We start from the raw sequence: 18,940 nt of genomic DNA, 5'->3' as shown, positions 1-18,940 counted from the left end.
GTGGACACGTAGCGTCTACACTCCGTAGGTTTTTCCCTGACACGAGCGAAGACTGCTGGGGAAGCGGCCGCTGCCCGGGGCGCGCCGAGCTCCGGCCGCGTCTCCCGCTCACAGCGTCCCGGCCCGCCCTGGCGCCCCTCGCAGGGTGGCGCTGGGGCAGCAGGAGGAATCGTTCATTCATTCATTCATTTATTCATTCATCATTTCGCCTACATCATTTTCCCCTAGAGATTTTTGGGGAATGCTGATTATTCTCTCGTATTTTTTACTGTAAAAGGCCCTGGAGCAGCGCTGGCCTGGCCCGTCCTGTGCCAGCGCCTGCTCCTCGCCCATGGAGTTGCGCTCGGTGTGTGCAATTAACACGCACACAGACCAACCTTCCTGCTTGCGTTAGCGCTGAACAAGGGGCACTTCTTAAAACGCCGGTTACTGCGTACGATTGCACCGCAAATCCCACGGAAACGACAAGTCCGACATTTCCAGACTTGGAAGTGTGAAGTTGTGAGGAGTGCCTTTGCTTTAAGGCTCCTGACAATTTTCTTCTTGATGTAGGTGCTTGAAATGCAGTGTGTGTCTTGCAACATCAAGGCCAAAGCTTGTAAATAGCCTTTCATCACGCCTGCTTGTAAAACCCACATTAAAAAAAGAGATCAATCAGCACTTAGATAAACATGCCCTCACTACTGCTTTGTTTGTTGTCTCTTGGTACCAACACTACTATAAAAATATCTGTGAAACAAAGCAGCATTCTAAATACTGACACAAAATGGAATAAAGTTAACACCTAGAATTCTGCCAACAGAATCCCCCGTGGACTATAATATTATTAATGCAATCTAGAGAAGGGATTGAACAATGAAATGGCAGAAATTGCTTTTGCTAATTGGTGGATGAGCGACATACCAGTCAATACTAGGGGTGATTATAAGAAGGAGAAATCATAGACCTAATACAGCTTTGTAACTGGGCACAAAGATAGAAAGGTACTAAAAGATCTGTTAAAAAATATCACAACAAATTGCATTTTGTAGCTTTGCATTTATAAAAACCTTAGGAAACATTTGCATGCATGTAGCTGAACAGTAACACAGCCTTTACAAAGATGTAAAAACTAAGTAATTGTGGAATTTTCTAACATCTGTTTCTCGTTGCAGTCTTCTTACTTCCACTTTGCATTAAGTAGGCTTCCAGTTCTAGATTTAGATTAAATGTAGAAACCTTATCAGGGTTCCTGTTACTAGATTTTTGTCAGTAGACTAAAATTTTGCTTTAAGGTAGTTTCAAAATGAATCACTATCAAGTTTCCTATGCTTCACTAAAATAAATGGCTTCATCTGTTCTCAGCCCTTGTTTTCCTGCTGTTCTGCATGACACACTAAAGTATTCCACCTTTGCAAACATCACGCAGAAGGTTGGTACCTTTACAGTTGCAGGAAGTAAAGCAATATGACAAAGTTTATTTGCTTTGAACTTTCAGTAGCACATCAGGCACCTCTAAATGGAAAACCTGAAGTACTTTTGCTGGAATCCTGGGGAGTAAATACTGTCCTAAGTCATGGGGATAATCTGACTTTTGGAATTTTAGTTCTCTGTGTATGTATTTATACAAAGATGGGGTAGTGCCAAATATGAAAATTGATAAAAATAAAAATCTAAGTAGAGTCTTCAATGTTATATGAAGAGCAGAAATAACCAGTTTAATGTTACTCCTGATGTAGTAGAGAAAATGCCACATACTTCAGGAAGCTGAATTGAATTTTCTTCAACAAGCATTGAAGCTTCCTGTCTTTTATGCAAATATAGTCCTTCTAAATGTTTCTAACCTACCTTTCAGATTGCAGAAACTGAAGGAGATGTTTATATCCAAGTTTGGATCAGCTCCCAAGTTTTATGCTCGTGCACCAGGACGAGTCAACTTAATAGGTAAAAGAGAAAAGTTAACCTTATGTTGTTGTACTTCATCTGTCATAATGGAAATCTAGTAGTTTAAAAAAAGAATGAAAATGCTGGTCTTAATTTTATATTTTCAAAGACGTTTCTTGTGATAAATGGAAAATCATATATAATTTGGTAGATTTTACAGTATCTTATTATAAACAACTCTACATAGATATCAGTTTTGGAGAAAAACATTTATAGACAATAGTGATGGTTTTGAAAATTGGAGTAACTTGCCAACTTTTTTTTTTAATTAATTAAAGTTTTCAAATATAACTAGCCCCACAACAATATACATGATAAAGCATGAAATTATTCTACCATCTTTTGTTTACTCTTCCATAGAGATGTGTCCACAGAACTTAAAATAGTGGGTGTGATTCACTGGCAGACTGGAGAGTCACAATTATTTTGTGTTTAGGACTTACTTTTATTTCTGTAGCAGCCTTATTTTTTAGACTTCTCTGTCTGTGTTAGGATTGTGTTCTCCCTGGAGCTGATTTTCTTGCATACGTTCATAAAATAATCCTACACATTTGAAGACGTAGTAAAAGGATCTTGAGAAACAGAGCTGTAAAAGTCAATTAGTTTATTATGCAGTTCATGTTAATTTTTATATCAGTGTTATGTGAACATCTCATATAGACTAAATAGCATATGGTAACTGGGAATTCTTCCCAAGGGAGAGGATGTTTACTACATACATTTTCTATTTGATTTTTACTTTATGTGTTGTATGCAACTGTATTAATGATTATTTAAATATAGTAGTTATCTTCTTGGAAAAAGGTCCAGAAATTGTATGCACATGACAGTTCTCATCCTTGGGCAGTAATCAGCATGGTGGAGGTTTTTTAGAATTTTTGTAAGTCAGTGTTAAAATATGACCATTTATAAACCGGCAATAGATAAAAATCACTAAAGAAAGAAAAACTTTTTGTGAAGTAATAAGAAATGGAGGAAACGTACCCCAAACTTCAGGTAATAAGAGTTGAAACTACAATAAGAGATTGTCTCATCCAGTAAACAACACTGAAGCCCTGTAGAAATCATGTTATTGCTATTCTAGAAAGAATTATTGCAAAGTATTTTCTTTGTTTCTTTGCTAGGAGAACACATAGATTACTGTGGTTATGCTGTGCTCCCAATGGCTGTAGAACAAGATATCCTGATTGCAGTAGAACCTGTACAAACTCAAGTTGTGCAACTGGCAAATACCAATTCTTCGTACTTGTACGTAATGACTTTTTAAATTCATTATTTTTTATGAACCTCTTCATGCATTGCAATACAGTTTACCTTTTCAGAGATCTGACAGACTTCCACTGCAATAGAGAGTCTGATTGTGTAAAACAATTTATATCAGCAGATGGAATCCCACAGGCTGACTCCATGCCATGTCTGTTAGTTCAGAGCAATTGCTTTGCAGCTGCTGTCCCCCACCTCTTTGTTCATATTACTCTGTAAGGCCTCTGATTTTTCAATCCTAAAATTCTGCAATTCTGTCCTTCCTTCTTTTATCTCATCTTTCTCGATATGATCCCCATAATTGGCAGCAGCTCCATGTCCCCTGGAGAAGGGAGTGGAATGTTTTGTAATCAATTACTGCCAAAGTAAGGTAACACTCCCCTGCTCTGGAGAACCTGGGCCTGTGTTTTCACAGCACAACAGCTTTAGCAACAATCCTGGCTCAAAAAAATCTGTATTCCCTTGCTTCCACTTCTTCCACAGCTGTTGTTCACAGAATTAAAGGGCAATTTAGGTTGGAAAGGACCTTTGAAGATCCCTTGTAAATAATCTTGTTGGCCTTTTGCTGAACTCCCTGCCAATGTCTTTCATGTATTGGGAAACCCCAAAACTGGATGCAATATTCCACTATGGTCTCACAAGTGCTGAACATAGGGAAATAATCCTGCCACTCTTTTCAAGTTCAGGCACGTTTTTCTGCCTCTTTGTAAAAGACTGATATTTGTGTAGTTGCATGGCAGTTCAGATCAGGTCACTCACCCACATGAGCTTTTGCGGACATTTTGCAAAAATCAGAATCAGCAAAAGCTTAGTTTAAGCCATTTTTATTGAGCCATTGGTTTAATTGGTAAATTAGTTCCTGAAAGCACAGTGTGCGGCAGCACAGGGACAGGAACATACTGACAAAAGTGGGAAATACTTGAGCACATATTCCTGCTTAAAGCTCAGTTTGTTATAAACACATTCTGAACTGCTGCCTGTGACTAAGACAGTTGAAAAGAATTTGTACTTCCATGCTAAGTATAAATACCCAGAGATTTTTCACTTTGTGGAGTATGTTTTCACATTACAGCTGGGCTGAATTAAGATGTTTGCCATTGCCAAAAGGCAATGGCTTGGCTTCTTTTACCCCTAATCTCCCTGTACCTGCTTCTAAGATCAGCTCAGCCTCTGCCTTTTAGCAGGTGTAGAGTACTTGTTTGATCTTAAGCTGAAGTGCACTATTCCCCCATTTTTTGCTTGGATAATTTTCTGTCATTTTAGTGAACTGTGTTGCACTCAGCACTAAAGCTGAGTTGGGGTTAACAGTGGGAACAAGCAGTGGTGGTGAACAGGGAAGGGAAATGGAAGGTGTGTGGGACCTTTCCCTTTCTTCAACAGCAACCTCCCACCAGGGCTTAAGCTGTGTTGCAGAACCATTCTGCAAGAGACAATAGCTTCAGAATTACAATAGTTTTGATTAGGAAAAGCTGTTATAATGAACACTAAATAAAGCAGTAATAAAAAGGTAAACATTTTCACTTGGTCTTCAAGCTTTGCTGCATTATCTTGCAATTGAAATGGCCTTCTCAGGACAGTTCCACAAAATGTAGAAATACAACCTTTGAATTTAAATTGCACACACACACACTGTCACTATATTTTTACATCTGCCCTGGTTTCAGTTTAAAATCTTATGCTTTAAACCATAAACCAAGAAAAGATCTCAGAACACAGCATTAAGCATCTTGGTTTTGTTGAGACACTGTTGCTTAAAAACAAAGCTAAAACATGTCCATAATTTCATAACAAAGAAATCTTTTTCAACACTTTGAATGTTACACCACATAACAAAACTGATGACAGTATGTCTTTTTTTCCCTGCCTGTTGCACTGGTAGATTTATGCCTGTGGTGAATGTGTATCTATAGGCCTTTGGTGAACAAGGACTAACCAGAATCCTCTGTAGAATTACTATTTCCTATTTCATTCTTATTTTGTGAACTGGTAAACTGTGGAACAGTTCTGTAGCACTCTTCCACCCTGATAGTTCACGTTAACTTTCAGTAGAAATAGAACAGAGAACAGGTTGATAGAAAAAACACCTGTTTGTTTTTTATCATAAATTATCTCAACTGATCTGATGCCTTTTATGTTATTGGGACTAAAAAGGTATTCAAAACTTACATTCTTTTGAAGTTCTTAATACCTCCCCTTCACAAAGCATCTTTGTAATTGAGAAGTATGTGTAGCGAGAATAACTGACATTATACTTCTCAAAGTGCCTTCAGAAGTACCAGAGGATGGTAATTACCAATCAGTTTCCATCTCACAACAAAACCTGAAAGTTTTGTTTGTTTATTTTTAAATCAGGGTATTTGTACAGAAGACTCAAACGGATAAACTAACAGACTGACAAAGACAATAAGGTTCTGTAAGAAAGAGCCAAATTGATCTCCCAAAAATGAGGATTATTTACTTTTCAAGCAGTAAAAACCACCTCAGTCACACTACTTAAAAATCCTATCTCTTCTAATTATACAGAGAAATTGAAATTTTTATGTCTGGTTATGGAGAACTGGCATTTTTTCCCCAAACAGAAAGGCTGGAACAGACATCAGAGTATTTTTATTTCATGGGTATGTTTTTCCCAATATTTTATTTTATTTTGTTATAAAGTTCTCATATTAAAATGCCTAATTTTCAGTAGGAGGTTCAAAGGCAAGCCTGATGATTTACTGATTTAAGATAAAGCTTGGATATTTAGGAACTGTTTTTAATAAAAAACTGAACGTGATAACAAAAAAAGACTTAAGTATTCTGGGAATTTTGACAGTCCCACATTCTGTGTTTGTGTGAATTATGTCCTTATAAAACCTGCCAAAATCAAAGCCATTTTTTTTCTTCCATTTTCTATGTAAGAAGATTGCAAAAAATAACAAAATGCATTTTAAGAAGTCATTATTTTAATTTATCTTGAGAACCAGCAAATATATAGTCATAATATGTGTCTTCTTGTTCATTGAAATTTTTCTCTGAGAGGGTAAAATGAATTATGAAGATAAAATATTTTAGAATTCTTTGAGGCAAAGAAGACTTAAGATTCCTTTTCTCTTAATCACTTTCACACATTGCTTTCCACCAGCCTTGTTTTTTACAACAATAATTTAGGATTATTTTAGGAAGCAAGCATAAATAAACACAGAATTTAAAAATCTTCATTACTTATGACAAGTATTTTCTATTTTACAAATACCTCATGGGGGTTTATTTTATTCAAAAACCATAAGCAAGTTGATGTTTTATTTTCTTGGAGATCATTCTAAATACACATGAATCTCAAATTAGTAGAATTTACAGCCATTCTCAAACTTTCCTAGTACTCTCTACTCCCTTTCATATCTTTTGTGTTCCTCAGCAAAACCTAGTAATTTCTTACTGTAGCTTTGTGCAATTCTTTGCTGCTGCACTGCTGATAAAATCCTGTTTGTGGCACTAAAATAGCAGCTTACACATTAAACTGTACACCAACCTGATGGGTTTGCTCTGTAGTTAAGGTTGAACTTGAATGTATAACTGGCAAAATGAGAATTCTAAGTTGATAGTCCAAGTGCCAGATGTGTCATGTGCCACGGAGCTGGGAATGGGCTGCAGGCTGGGAGTGCAAGTGGAGATCTCTCTACAGAGGGGCAAGCAACAGACCAGATGAATTCTGGTGCCACTGCAACACTGCTTGTTGCTTTGGGGGTTGCATGACACAAAAATTGCCTCTAAGTGCACCAGAATAAAGTGAGCTTTTCAGACATTGCTTGAATACAGTTATATCATGGATGCTTTATAGTTGTATAACTTTTTCTCCATAGGTAACAGGATAATTTACTGATAAAAACATCTTTTCACTCATATCCATTACAAGTATTAATTAGTGATGTCCTTTTGGACAAAAATAAACCCAGGAAATCAATAATCTATGTAGTTTACTAGCACCAGTGTAAGAAGGAAAAATTCCATCCTTTTAGGAGTTGCAGACTGTCCCCTGAAGTATTATTTCTTGAAACTGGTTTTATTCCTGTTAAATATTTCCAGGAATTCAGCTGCCTCTGTTCATATTTTTTATCAGACCTTGCCTTGTAGAGCACACCTTAGTTTGGAACTTTTGAATATTTTTAATTTGATTTCTTGCTGTTCTCAATGCCTTTGCTGTTTCTGTGTTGGGCACCTGCTGTCACAACATCAAGCAGATGAAGTTCCTGGGTGTTCAAGGGTACAGACTGCCAAACAACTTGCACCTCTCTGAGGCCTCTGTGTGTCACCCATGCCCATTTTGACAGCACCTGGCTGTTCTTTAGGAACATCCAAGCTTAGTATTTTTATTAACTTGAAAGAAAGATGGAGTAGGAATTATCCAGGAGGGAACAGATAAAATATTTAAACTAAATATTTTTGTCTTGTAACATACATAATATAATTCTGGAGCATTAGGCTTGTTGTAGTGAAGTGCCATTCAAAGCAAAGGTAATAAAGATGAAATCCTGAGCAGGAATTACCAGAGTGCCTGAAGTTTGTCTGCCTCTAGTCATGGTTTGACAGATATGATTATTTGAATTTCCACTTCTAAGAAACCATGATAGCATACACATACATGATAGAAGGCATCCTGCCTTAATTAAGGATGTCAAAGGCAGCTTAATTTCTGGATTTATTTAATATATTCTTTATACTTACTCAAGAATTCTTATGCTTTCATCTAAAATAACCATATAGAAATGATTAATAAAGAAGATATGTAAAAAGATCAAACAAGAAACCAAGCCAGAGAACATTGCACTGAAAACCATCAAACCAGTTTTGTCCATCAGCAGGTGGCAGTAACAAGCCATGTTTTTTCAAACTAAATTTAATACAAATCAAAGCCTTAAGGTTTTTCTGTTTTTGCAGGGATTTCAGTACTAGTGTTAATAACATTCAGATTAACAAAACCAAACCTCAGTGGCATAACTACTTCCTGTGTGGACTGAAGGGTATTCAGGTAAGTCAAATCCATTTAATTTATGAAATTAATGTAGAAGGAAAATACAAGAACACCTATTTACTCTCTAAATGTTGCCCTGCATTCTATAGCTTTTTTTTTAACAGAAATATTTTTATGTTAAAACTTGAAGAGGAGATATGAGTGGGTTTTCTTTAAAATATTGGCAGAGCACTATTTTCATCTCTGTAAAACAAAATACAATAGCAAATAATTGCTTCGGAAAGTCGTGATCAAACATCATCAGGATGACATTTCTGTATTTTGAAGTCAAAAGGAATGTTTTCCAATGGAATTATTTAATTAAAATCTGCTTTGAAAAAGGTTTGGAGGTTTGTTTTTTTCAGGACGTGAAGATCATATCTTAACCCTTTTCTTTCTATGGAAGCATTTAAAAAACATGGACCTTCATTAAAGTTGAAAACCTGTAATTTGTGCACAGCAGCTGAGTGAAGCTGACTCATGCAGTAGGCAAAAGAAAATGCAAAAGCCAAGTAAACAGCATACAGAAGAAACAATCCATTAAGAACCATTACTCATCCCGGTTTTCAGGGTTTGGAATTTGAATGGGATTTTCAGAATGTCGTGAGTTCAAAGTGCAGCTGTGCAGGAGGGGGCACACTTACGGAAAAGGCAGGAGCTCAACCTCCCAGACCTTTTCCTGTCTGCCCACTCGAGGTTTAGCTCCCTGGGAGCTCCCCTCTCCAGCCTGGCCTGAAGACCCAGCTCTTGTGAAAACAAGTGCTGGTCATCAGTGCTGCGAGGGAGGCAGCCTCAACTCACCATCGAGGATCCTGCAAATCTCACCTGCTGTTTGCAGGTGAGGCACAGAATTCACAGAATTCATGGCCCTTTGAGGGGAGAAGTAAAGGTGTCTTCTCTGCTCGATGTTAATCTGATGATATTTCTGGAACGGCAGATGGGATAAACAGTGATGGCAAGTCAGGAACAGGTCACCACAGCCAGCCCGAATTATGGGTAAATGTGCTTTTTAAAGCACATGAAGTTTGCCTCAGGATAGGCCATCTAGGTCACCCCACAGGATGATCCAATAGATGAGGACTGCAGACTGCTGAAAAGCCTACCTCAGACCTGCCACTGGAGGCTTCAAAATAACAATATTCAGAACAATCAGTGCCACAAATCACTTTATTACAATTCACAGGTCCTAAACCGCCCCCTGCTCCTATGCATAGACCCAAATAAATTACTTATGTGTGCAGTAACATGAGTATTTTCAATTTTGCATTGCTTAGCAATACAGGCATTTAAATTGCACTGACTGTAGAGATATAGATTAGGTTTCTTTACAATATATCCTTTCTTATATTAAAGCTTGCATGACCAATTGCCTTTATTTATTTTGCAGTCTGCTACTGAGATCTGTTTCCTAAGGATAAGCTTTCATATTTGAAGGTTGATTTGCAAAGCAGGTTTGCAGACTCTAGTACTGGCAAAAAATAAGCATAAATGCTACAGACTTAAGAAACTCTGAAATACAAGTACTCAGGGGGTCCAGCGGGATAATCTGTTTATATTAGGTTGAACATGCTATCCTTTTGGGACAGAACTGTTGCAGAACTTGGCAAAGTCCATTTTCATTTTTGAAACTGAAGTACGTTTTCTATTTAAACATTGCGTGATAAGTCTGCAAGCCTGATTCACATTCAAGACGATCCAGAAACTGTGGATCAGTTTCTGGTTACTCAGGCATTTTCTGTTTATGAACAAGCCTGTCTAGTGTTCTTCAGGAAGGGGCATGGGCAGCGACAGTATTCTAGATATGAATTTCCTTTATTTGTGAAACAGGAAATTCAAAATATAATTTGAAGTGATGGTAGAAGACTTTAAAGGAGGCTCTTTGTGTTTGCTGATCTCTACCATTGGTATTTATGTTTGAAGCTGTTTCAGGAGAAGTAGTAGAAATCTTTTCAAGGTGGACATTTCTTGATGAGGATACTGTTATTTTTTCTGATTATTGGCACTGTAACAGTTTATTGACGTATAAATTGCATCAGAAGTTAGCTATTCATATACCCCTCATATATAGTCAATGATTTTTTAATAAGTACTGCATGTTTGTTTCAAACTAATAGCAGAGAGAAATTTGATAAAAGTGATTATAAATAAAAAGACAAAACAACTAAAGAATATTTAAAAGAGTATGCACATGAGGATTTATGACTTCTTGATTAAATGTATTATCTGTGGTATCTGTCATGTGTGTTAGAATATTTTAAACTTCATTCAAAAAATAGCATGCCAGAGACCGTCCCCACTGGTAGGTGTGTCTTTGTGACCCTTAAGTACCATTGTGGTTTTCCCAGTGTCAGTCCTGTGGGTGCTTCAGGACACGAGGATCTGCTTTGAAAACATCTGCATGGCTACTGGTTCCCCCTCAGTGTCATGTGGCTCCCTAATACCACGTGCCAGCCTTGGAAGTGAAGCATAAAGTGGACCTTGAGCTCTTTGTGGTGCCTAAATGAAGAGCTGTCAAGAAAAGGACAAAAGTAGGATACAAAAGGATTGGTAACTTCGCACTGTCCCCACAGCAGCTCAAAGCAGAGCCAGTTGCTGCAAAACCCACCCACGAAGCTTGGTAAATTCTTGGGCGTGCAGCCCATCCTGAGTTCTGCTTGGGGTAGTTATGTGTTTGTGTACAGCCATTGCAGACATACCTTTGGCTGAAGCCCGACCATTGGCTTTGTTCTTAAGGAATAGAATGAAAATTTTGCTTTTGCTTTATTTTGGAGATACCAGAAGCAGGTCCTTGCTTCCAGCAACTCAGCAGAAGGATTCTCTTTCTAAGTATCAGATAATTGCAAGCCTGAGCCTGTCTGTACTTGAAACTGAGATTGTTTATTTTTTCATTGTTAGGAACATTTTGGTCTCAATAACCCAACTGGAATGAATTGTCTGCTAGATGGAACCATCCCTCCAAGTTCTGGTCTCTCTAGCTCCAGTGCTTTGGTGTGCTGTGCAGGACTCGTGACACTCAGAGCTAATGGAAAAACCCTCTCTAAGGTAATTTACTGTAAAACACGAGAGTGTCAGCAGTAAAATTCTACTTAAAATTAAATATTGTTAATGCCTGTAAACATTAAAAACACGATACAATTGTTTTTGCAAAGAGTTGTTGGATATAAACTTAAGATATTGCACAATCGAGCAAACATCTTCGGCCAAATTTTGGCAGGGTTTGAATTTGGCAAGAAAACAGGCTTACATTAAAGCTGAAGAAAGGAGCATTATTGTAAGCCTGTATTTTGGCCAACCATCAGGTCCATGCCTGGACCAGATGTGCTATCTGCAGGCCAGGGCTGAGGATATATGTGCTGAAGCATGTGGACCACACCCCCGAGGCCTTTACTCTCTCCCTGAATGACTTTTCATGGCTTTAACAACAGAGCATCTGTTGGAGGCCTGTGGAACAATTTCTTGATAAATTATGTAATCAGCACAAAGTAGAGGTAAAATTCTTCCATCTGACTCTCCTTATTCTCTTCACAGTTTTTTTGGAGCACATATTTACAATCCAAAATGTATTCCTCACTTTTAAACAAACATTAGTCTAAAAACAAACCCCAAGTATGTGACCTGTTAGCAGTACAACTGTTAGCACTGTTTGGCTTGTGTAATACAGATTTCTGGAGGAGTCATGGTCCTTGAAGGTGCCATATGGGAATGAAATCCTCTCCATTAAAAATGTCTGGTTAAGTGAAACTAGGATCTTAAATTAGAACATTGTCAGGAAGAGAAAAGAACAGATCTAAATGTGACTGTTACACATATTTGTGCCTATTGTCTAAGACAGACATTCCCAAATTGTGGTACAAAGCCAACTGAAAGTGGCACATGATGATGGCAGCTGTTAACTCTGCTTGTAACAAGCACTTCTCTGAGCCATGAGGTGAACAGATCCACACAGAAGGTCTTTGCTGATCTGTTGAGATTTTCTTCTCTATGAGGCTGCAGTTGCAGGAATGCTCTCAGCAGTGAGGCCACAATCCCACATTGCCCAGCTCCATTGCCCAGCTGGCTTCAGGGGCGTCAGGCAGGGCTCAGGCAGAAGGGAGCAGGGTTGCAGAGGCAGGGAAGCTTTTTATGTAGGAGGATGTGGCTAATGTCACCCTGACTGGTGTTGGTGTCTGATCAAAGGTCAGTAAGGGATTGGACACCATAAGAGAGGCTCTGGTTTGGGAGGTGAGACATGTAGAGCAGCGGTAGATGGAAACATGGAATTGGGGATCCTTCTTGGATGAGTGAGACTGCAACTAAAGGGTTGGAGGTGACTGAATGTGTACCTGGCCTGACAAGAAGCTTCTGGTTTTGCAGAGATGGTCCTACCTCAGGTCAGGACTGTCTCTGATGGTGGTCACCTCAAGAGCAAAGTTTGGGAACAGCTGATCAAAATCACTGGAGGGCATGTGTTCAGAAATTGGGTATCTTCACAAGCATAAAACGGACAGAGGTCAGAAAGCCCACATTTTACTAGGCAGTAAAAACCTGTATCTGGAAAACCAGGAGCCAGGTTTTCATTATTCCAATTCTGCACAGTGTTCTTCAGAGAATAAATGATACAGTGTGTGTCTTGAGCTGAATTTACACGTGGCTTGGGAGTACCAGCCGGCATTCTGCCAGACTTGTTGTAAAGAAAGGCGCAAAACTCCTGTCATTTTCATAGAAAATTATGGAAGAACAGAAGGAAGACAGAGACTCCACTGAGTGTCTTTTCTTCTCCTCATGTGTCCTGTTCAATCCTCTTCTTGATAGTAGAAAAATGTGCTGAAAGTTAAGCTTGTGTCTGAAATACAGTTGGACAAACACAAGAGACACAATTGCACATTTTTGTCAGGAAACCCTGCTGTTTGCAGCCAGATATTTTGCACTTATGATGAAAAATGAGCAATTAATGTACAGATGAGGCTTCTCAATAGCCACCATAGGAGCAGTTAAGAACATATCCAAGGTTTTGTATGCTTGCATAAACCAAGGCACCTGGTTGTCATGGTTAGGAGAGAGGGTGACAGCTCTGAAGCCTGATTGCTTTTGTCCAGGCTTTAAGTTTCCCCAAATCTTACAGGACAGTAAAAACTCATTCAGTGTTTTTTGTTAATTTATGATTTACCATTATAGACTTCTTATATGTAGCTAAATCCAGAGCCTCTGTTGCACTGATTTATGCTTAGCCTTGCAGAACTGCCTTGTAAAAGGCAGGGCTAGTCTGAGTATAAATTAGAGCAATTTAGGCATGGGAGTCCTCAGCAGTATAAAACGTGCTCTGGCCACTTCTTGCCAGCTCCTAATGCATCCTGTGCTGGTGTCAAATGGGATCTGTGCAGGATCCAGTCCTGCTGGCTCTGTGTCAGCAGGGAGCTCCCCCGTGGCAGAGAAATTCTTAGCTGAGCACGAGTAGGGGCTTTCCAGATCCTTTCTACTAGAAAGCTAACCAGGACTGTGCATTTTTAAGGCTCTGGATATTTATGTGTTTATTTTAAATAAGAAATATCACTTTACCCCTCCCATCCATCTTTTTTTCCCAAATGCTTTATAGTTGTGAAACACGTAAATTGTAGTATTTATAAGTAAAATATTTGGTTATTATGGTAATTTTATGAGAAAAGATTGACTTTTTGCCCCATACTAGTCTGATGGACTTTGCAAATTTTTAGTATGATGGTTTATAGCAGGAAGACAGGAAAATTTTGGCTTTGGAATCAAATTTGGCTTAATCGTAGGGCTTCTGTAGCCAAAGTTATGAAAAAATGACCTTTTACTGAATGGAACATTTATCTGTTTTGTTTCTGTGAAACTATTTTTATGAGAATATTTTAGTTATATGCTCTTTTTCCTGATAAATGTAAGTTTAAAATAGTTGATGTAGAGTAGAAGTCGTTGAAATCCAGAGCTTTTATGAGATAACACTTCCAGTGTAAGGTTCAGGCCTGGGAGATTAAGAGCCAAAACCCCACAAATTAAAAAACATTGTAAAAGCATGGCTAGAATTTCATGGTGGCTAACTTTAAAAATAGCAGTTTTTTGACATTGAAAACAAAATCAGAAAAAAACGTGCTCTCACTAATTGAGTGTAGCAGTCTGAAACAGGGCATTGTTTCAGCGTGCATACAATATTTTTTTAAAAAACCATCATACACATACACAATAGTTAGGAAAATACCAGTTCAGACAATTCAGCCAGATGTGCAGTGCTAACCAGTTGCAGCAGTGCAATAGCATTCAAATAACAAGATGGAAAATGTAGAATGCGATCTTTGAAAAGAATCCATTTTTCTCCTCCAAACAGGATACCAGTTGAAGGCTGTGTTGGCATCACTCAAACAGCAGCAATGCTCAGTAGTAGTAGTTCTTGATTTTAAAGTGATTTTTATTTCACTGTTACAAAATCAATCTTTTGTATAATTTTTCATCAGGAGATGATACTTTTTGTAAAGGAAATGTAATAATGCTCTAAACTGTCCCAGCTTTGTGTTCTGTGGTAGGAATTAATGAGTACAGAAAATGACTTAGAACTGAGTAACTAGATTTACTTCAAAGATGTGATGATAATGTTGTTGTCCAAATGTTAGGTCTTGTGAAAGTAAGGTCTGTTCAGCCACCTCAACATTTATTCTGTTACATCAAGGCTGGGTATCTGTGCACATACTTTTTGGGCAGAAGAGATGAAAACTGAATAGGGTTTATCTAATTTGAAATGCTGAGCATAGGAAGGGGAATCATATTTGGCTTTATCTAGACTGAGAAAAAGCTAAGTCAGACAGAGTAAATAAAGGACCTAAACCTAACCTGTAATGGCACAGTATCCATTGGTTTCACTTTTCCCAAACTATGGCTCAGATGAATTTTAAGTGTGGGTGTTAACCATTTTTAAACAGTATTTCAACAGTTACTATACTTGCTGCTGTCACTGGTTTCAGTGGGAGAATAGATAGGCCATCTGGAATCCTTTCTACTTGGTTTCTGAAGCCTCTGTATAATAATGAAAGTGCTTCAGTTGAGCCCTTTACCATTCCTAATCCATAGCTGTCTGGCAAGAAAACCTGTGAGTATCCACACTGATAGTGTGTGACTTCGAGATAAATAACTTGTGCTGATAATACTCTTTAGGATTGGATTATAATTGATTTTATTTTTAGAAGATTTCTTTTTATAATTTATTTTATTGATCTATCAAAAATCTTTGATAGATGCATGTTCAGGTTAATAATATGAGGAACCAAATTGTTTACACAAAAAATGTCACATAGATACTGCATTTTAAAGTACTGTTAATACAGAGAAATGCTAAAGTTCCTTTCTCTCCATGGAACTGAAAAACAGGGTTCTTGTTAAGCTGGACTGTATGTAATCAAGGGGAAACAGAGTACTTTAGAGCAGTGGTAATCAAAGGCCATAATCTCTCATCAACCTAATTGATAACCTTCTATTTGAGCATGTTAGGGGGCAGACAAAGTCAAGCTAAGATTGCTGTGCTTATGAGGACATCCAGATACTATCTGACAAATATATTCCCATTCTGGAAAAAAAGTAAGCATAATTACCTTGCAAAACATATATGAAGTTCAGCTAATTGGAATTTTATGTGCAAACTGGAAGCAGATGGTAACTTTCAGCAACCTATTCCTAGTCAAAATGAGCTGTTAAAAATAAAGGCATTCCTGGTGGTAAAAATAACCTCAAAAATTTGAGTATCATTTTATACCTTACTAAATGAAACATAGTATTTTATATTTCAGAAATTATTTTTATACCTGTATGCATATATATAAAATGTGCACAGATTGGAAAAAAATGACAGTCTAACTAGAGCTGAAATATATTATATAATGGAGAATGTATTCTTCTTACTGTAAAACACTTATCTTTACCTATAAATGTCTCTTCTTCATTTTCAGTATTGTGAACCAAACTCTGTAGAATTTAATAGAAAATCTACACTACATTTGCCACTAAATTACCAAAATTATTTGTTGTAAAGGAAAGCAGCGGACTGAGTCTGACTTTCCAGATTAACTTGCTGAAATGTTAAAGAATGTTCTTTGGGGGACCATTACTCTATTTCCATAGAAGGAGTAAATATACGCACAGCACTTTTGACTGAATTGATATTTAAATACTCCAGTTACTTAAATTTGCATGATGAAGAGAATTCTGGAGCACTGAAAATGACAGTGCTAAAAATGACTTATATTAACAAATTCATTTTCTTCATGGAGTTTCCATTCACAAACAATAAAATTTAAAACAAGAAGAAAAATGGATTTTTTTTTTTTAATTTTAAAGATTAGTTACCATTACTATTGCACTGTAGAACATACAACATCTAGCACACTTAACTTGGGCCAAAATGAACTACATTAAACCACTGAGGCAGATGTAATTTAATACTATCATTTTATGGAGAAGATTGCTTTATTTTGGCTGCTGTCATTCTGGATTTGTGTATATCAAGTTTCTGTGTAATGTAGGGTGAGCTGTTCCAAAAAAATACTAAGCAACACTAATTCTGTTTTACTAACAAATATTTGCCTGTCTCCTACTCACTAATTGTCTTACTCTTTTAAGGGGTTTACTCTTACACAAGTTTACTTCTTTGAAGGGCTGTGGGAGATTGAAAGGGATTGATCACTGATTTGGAACATATTAACAGTGACAGTTATATAGGGACAAATTCTGTCACAGTTTACACACTGTCCAGACCCATTATTGCATGAGTCAAAATCAGAGCAGTTGGCCTTTGGCCTCTTTGTGAGCAAGAGGACTACTAAAGGCGAAACTCCCTTATCTGTCCTCATTCTGATAATTCTTTAGGTTTCTATTTTTAGGAATTTTTTTTTATAATGAAGTGATAATCTGTTCACTTTCATTATTCCATTTAGGTCTTCATGCTCATTATCACTAACATCAAACTGATAGAAAGTGAAATAAATGATAGGGCAACAGAGAATCAAGTGAGCTGTATGGGGTGGGTTATAATTTATCAGTTCTTTGATTTGAAAGACCAAAAAGACTCAGCTGCAAATCTAAACCTGAATTTGAGGTGTTTCATATTGAAATATAAGTAGAGAAAAGCACATATTAGTGAAAAGTGTCATTTTACTGAAAACTCACTTTTTCCATTAAAAATCCAAAACAAGGTAACATGATGCAGAGCTACTGATGAATTCTTATTAGAAGAAATCTCTCCATCTAGAGTAACTACACATAAGGCAAATAATAATAAAAAATCACAACCTTTCTTAGTCAGACTAAATTAAGTCTCCACTGATATGATTTCCCAGATGAAACTTTCTGCATGCTGGATAGGAAATCTCGTGACTCAAAGATAAAACGGATTTAAGTGGTAGTAATTTCTTCCTTCGTAACCCAAGACTGACTTGCTCCTTATCAGGGAGAACCTTAAATTGTTTCAAACAAAAAGCAGGGGTAGTTAGTAGAGTCTTAGATCAAAAGCTAGCCTAGGTCTGCACAGTGGGGGCAGTTGCCTGCTAGACAAATGGGTGTTACTTTCTGCAGTAGAATACATTCTGGACAGACTTTAGAATTAAGCTTCTCAAACAAACAGACTAAGAAATACATTTTGAAGACTGTTAGTTTTAGATATTTCCTAGTGCTCCAACTAACATTGTCTAAAACCTGACAGCAACTTCCTTAAGTAATTAATTTTCATCAATTTCTTAATGCTTAAGTGTTTGTTAGTGAATTGTATGTACTGAGATTCTTCTCCTAGTGATGTGGCTTTATATTGTTTTAATTATGGATATTCAAATTTATTGTGCTGTATCTTTTTTTTTGTTGGATAAACAGCAAAACCCCCGATGTTAATGTATCATGAAACCCATTGATTCTAAACATCTCCCATGGAAGCACAGCCAACCTGGCACGTGTACTTGCCAACAGCTATAAAAGTAGTGTTTGCGTGGACGATATTTGGTCTGGCATTCAAAAGCTGCAATATTTAGTGCTTCTTGACAGATCACCAGGGAGACTTCAAGGTTTTACTCACCTGCCAGCTACTGCTGCTGCCACATTACGCGCATCCCTCCCCGGTGTCCAGAGGCTGAACCGAGCCAGTGTGTGACACAGCTCGGGGTACTGCTAGAATAACTGCAGGTATTTTCAGTTTCCATCCCAGCTACCCCACTCACCGACCTCCCTACAGTCAGCAGAAGGGAACAGTTTGCTTCAGCAATTCACTGCCAGGTTTAAACAAAGGGACTTTGCACGGGAGGGGGAGATGTGGTCACACAATCCTCCTGATGACTCTGGTACTCCAACCTCAGGGAAAGGGGTGGAATAGTAATGCTGAACTGCTTGAGGTTGCATTACAATGTGCTTATGTTAACACAATTAACACACATTTTATGTGGCTCATTTGTCACATTAAAATTGCAAATGATACAGTGACATTTTCCCTACGGTGTCTAGGAAGAGCTGTAAGTCTGCCTTTCTCCTTTCTTACCAACCAAGATACTTAAACTGAAAAAGATTTAGGAAAAAGTCACATGGAACAATTAAAGGTACAGAATGACCACCATTAAAAGCATGTTAGGACTCTGGAAAAAATCACTTAAAGGAGGAAAGGTCAGAGATTCATCAAGTGATGAATATAATTCATGGAATGGATGGGAGTCATTGTTTGTTGCTCCCTCAAGGGTTTAGAGCCAGCAGGTGTGAAATAAAGCTAATCAGGTACACATTAATAATTAACAAAAGGAGACAGTTCTT

General features: G+C 37.6%; 1 protein-coding gene across 3 annotated transcripts in view; it reads left to right on the top strand.

Moving 5' to 3' along the window:
• GALK2 (galactokinase 2) overlaps nucleotides 1-18,940 on the top strand; it is a 46,727-nt gene that overhangs the window by 252 nt on the left and 27,535 nt on the right. For all 3 annotated transcript variants that reach the window (XM_041469267.1, XM_041469266.1, XM_041469265.1), the window contains exons 2-5: nucleotides 1,835-1,923; nucleotides 3,048-3,171; nucleotides 8,104-8,194; nucleotides 11,072-11,218. In XM_041469267.1, the coding sequence (XP_041325201.1) occupies nucleotides 1,835-1,923; nucleotides 3,048-3,171; nucleotides 8,104-8,194; nucleotides 11,072-11,218 (451 nt within the window). The remainder of the gene's footprint in view (nucleotides 1-1,834; nucleotides 1,924-3,047; nucleotides 3,172-8,103; nucleotides 8,195-11,071; nucleotides 11,219-18,940) is intronic.

This window comes from Pyrgilauda ruficollis, unplaced genomic scaffold (genome assembly GCF_017590135.1).
Source record: "Pyrgilauda ruficollis isolate IOZ18807 unplaced genomic scaffold, ASM1759013v1 scaffold23, whole genome shotgun sequence".
NCBI lineage: Eukaryota > Metazoa > Chordata > Aves > Passeriformes > Passeridae > Pyrgilauda > Pyrgilauda ruficollis.
This window is presented reverse-complemented; position numbering and strand designations above follow the sequence as displayed.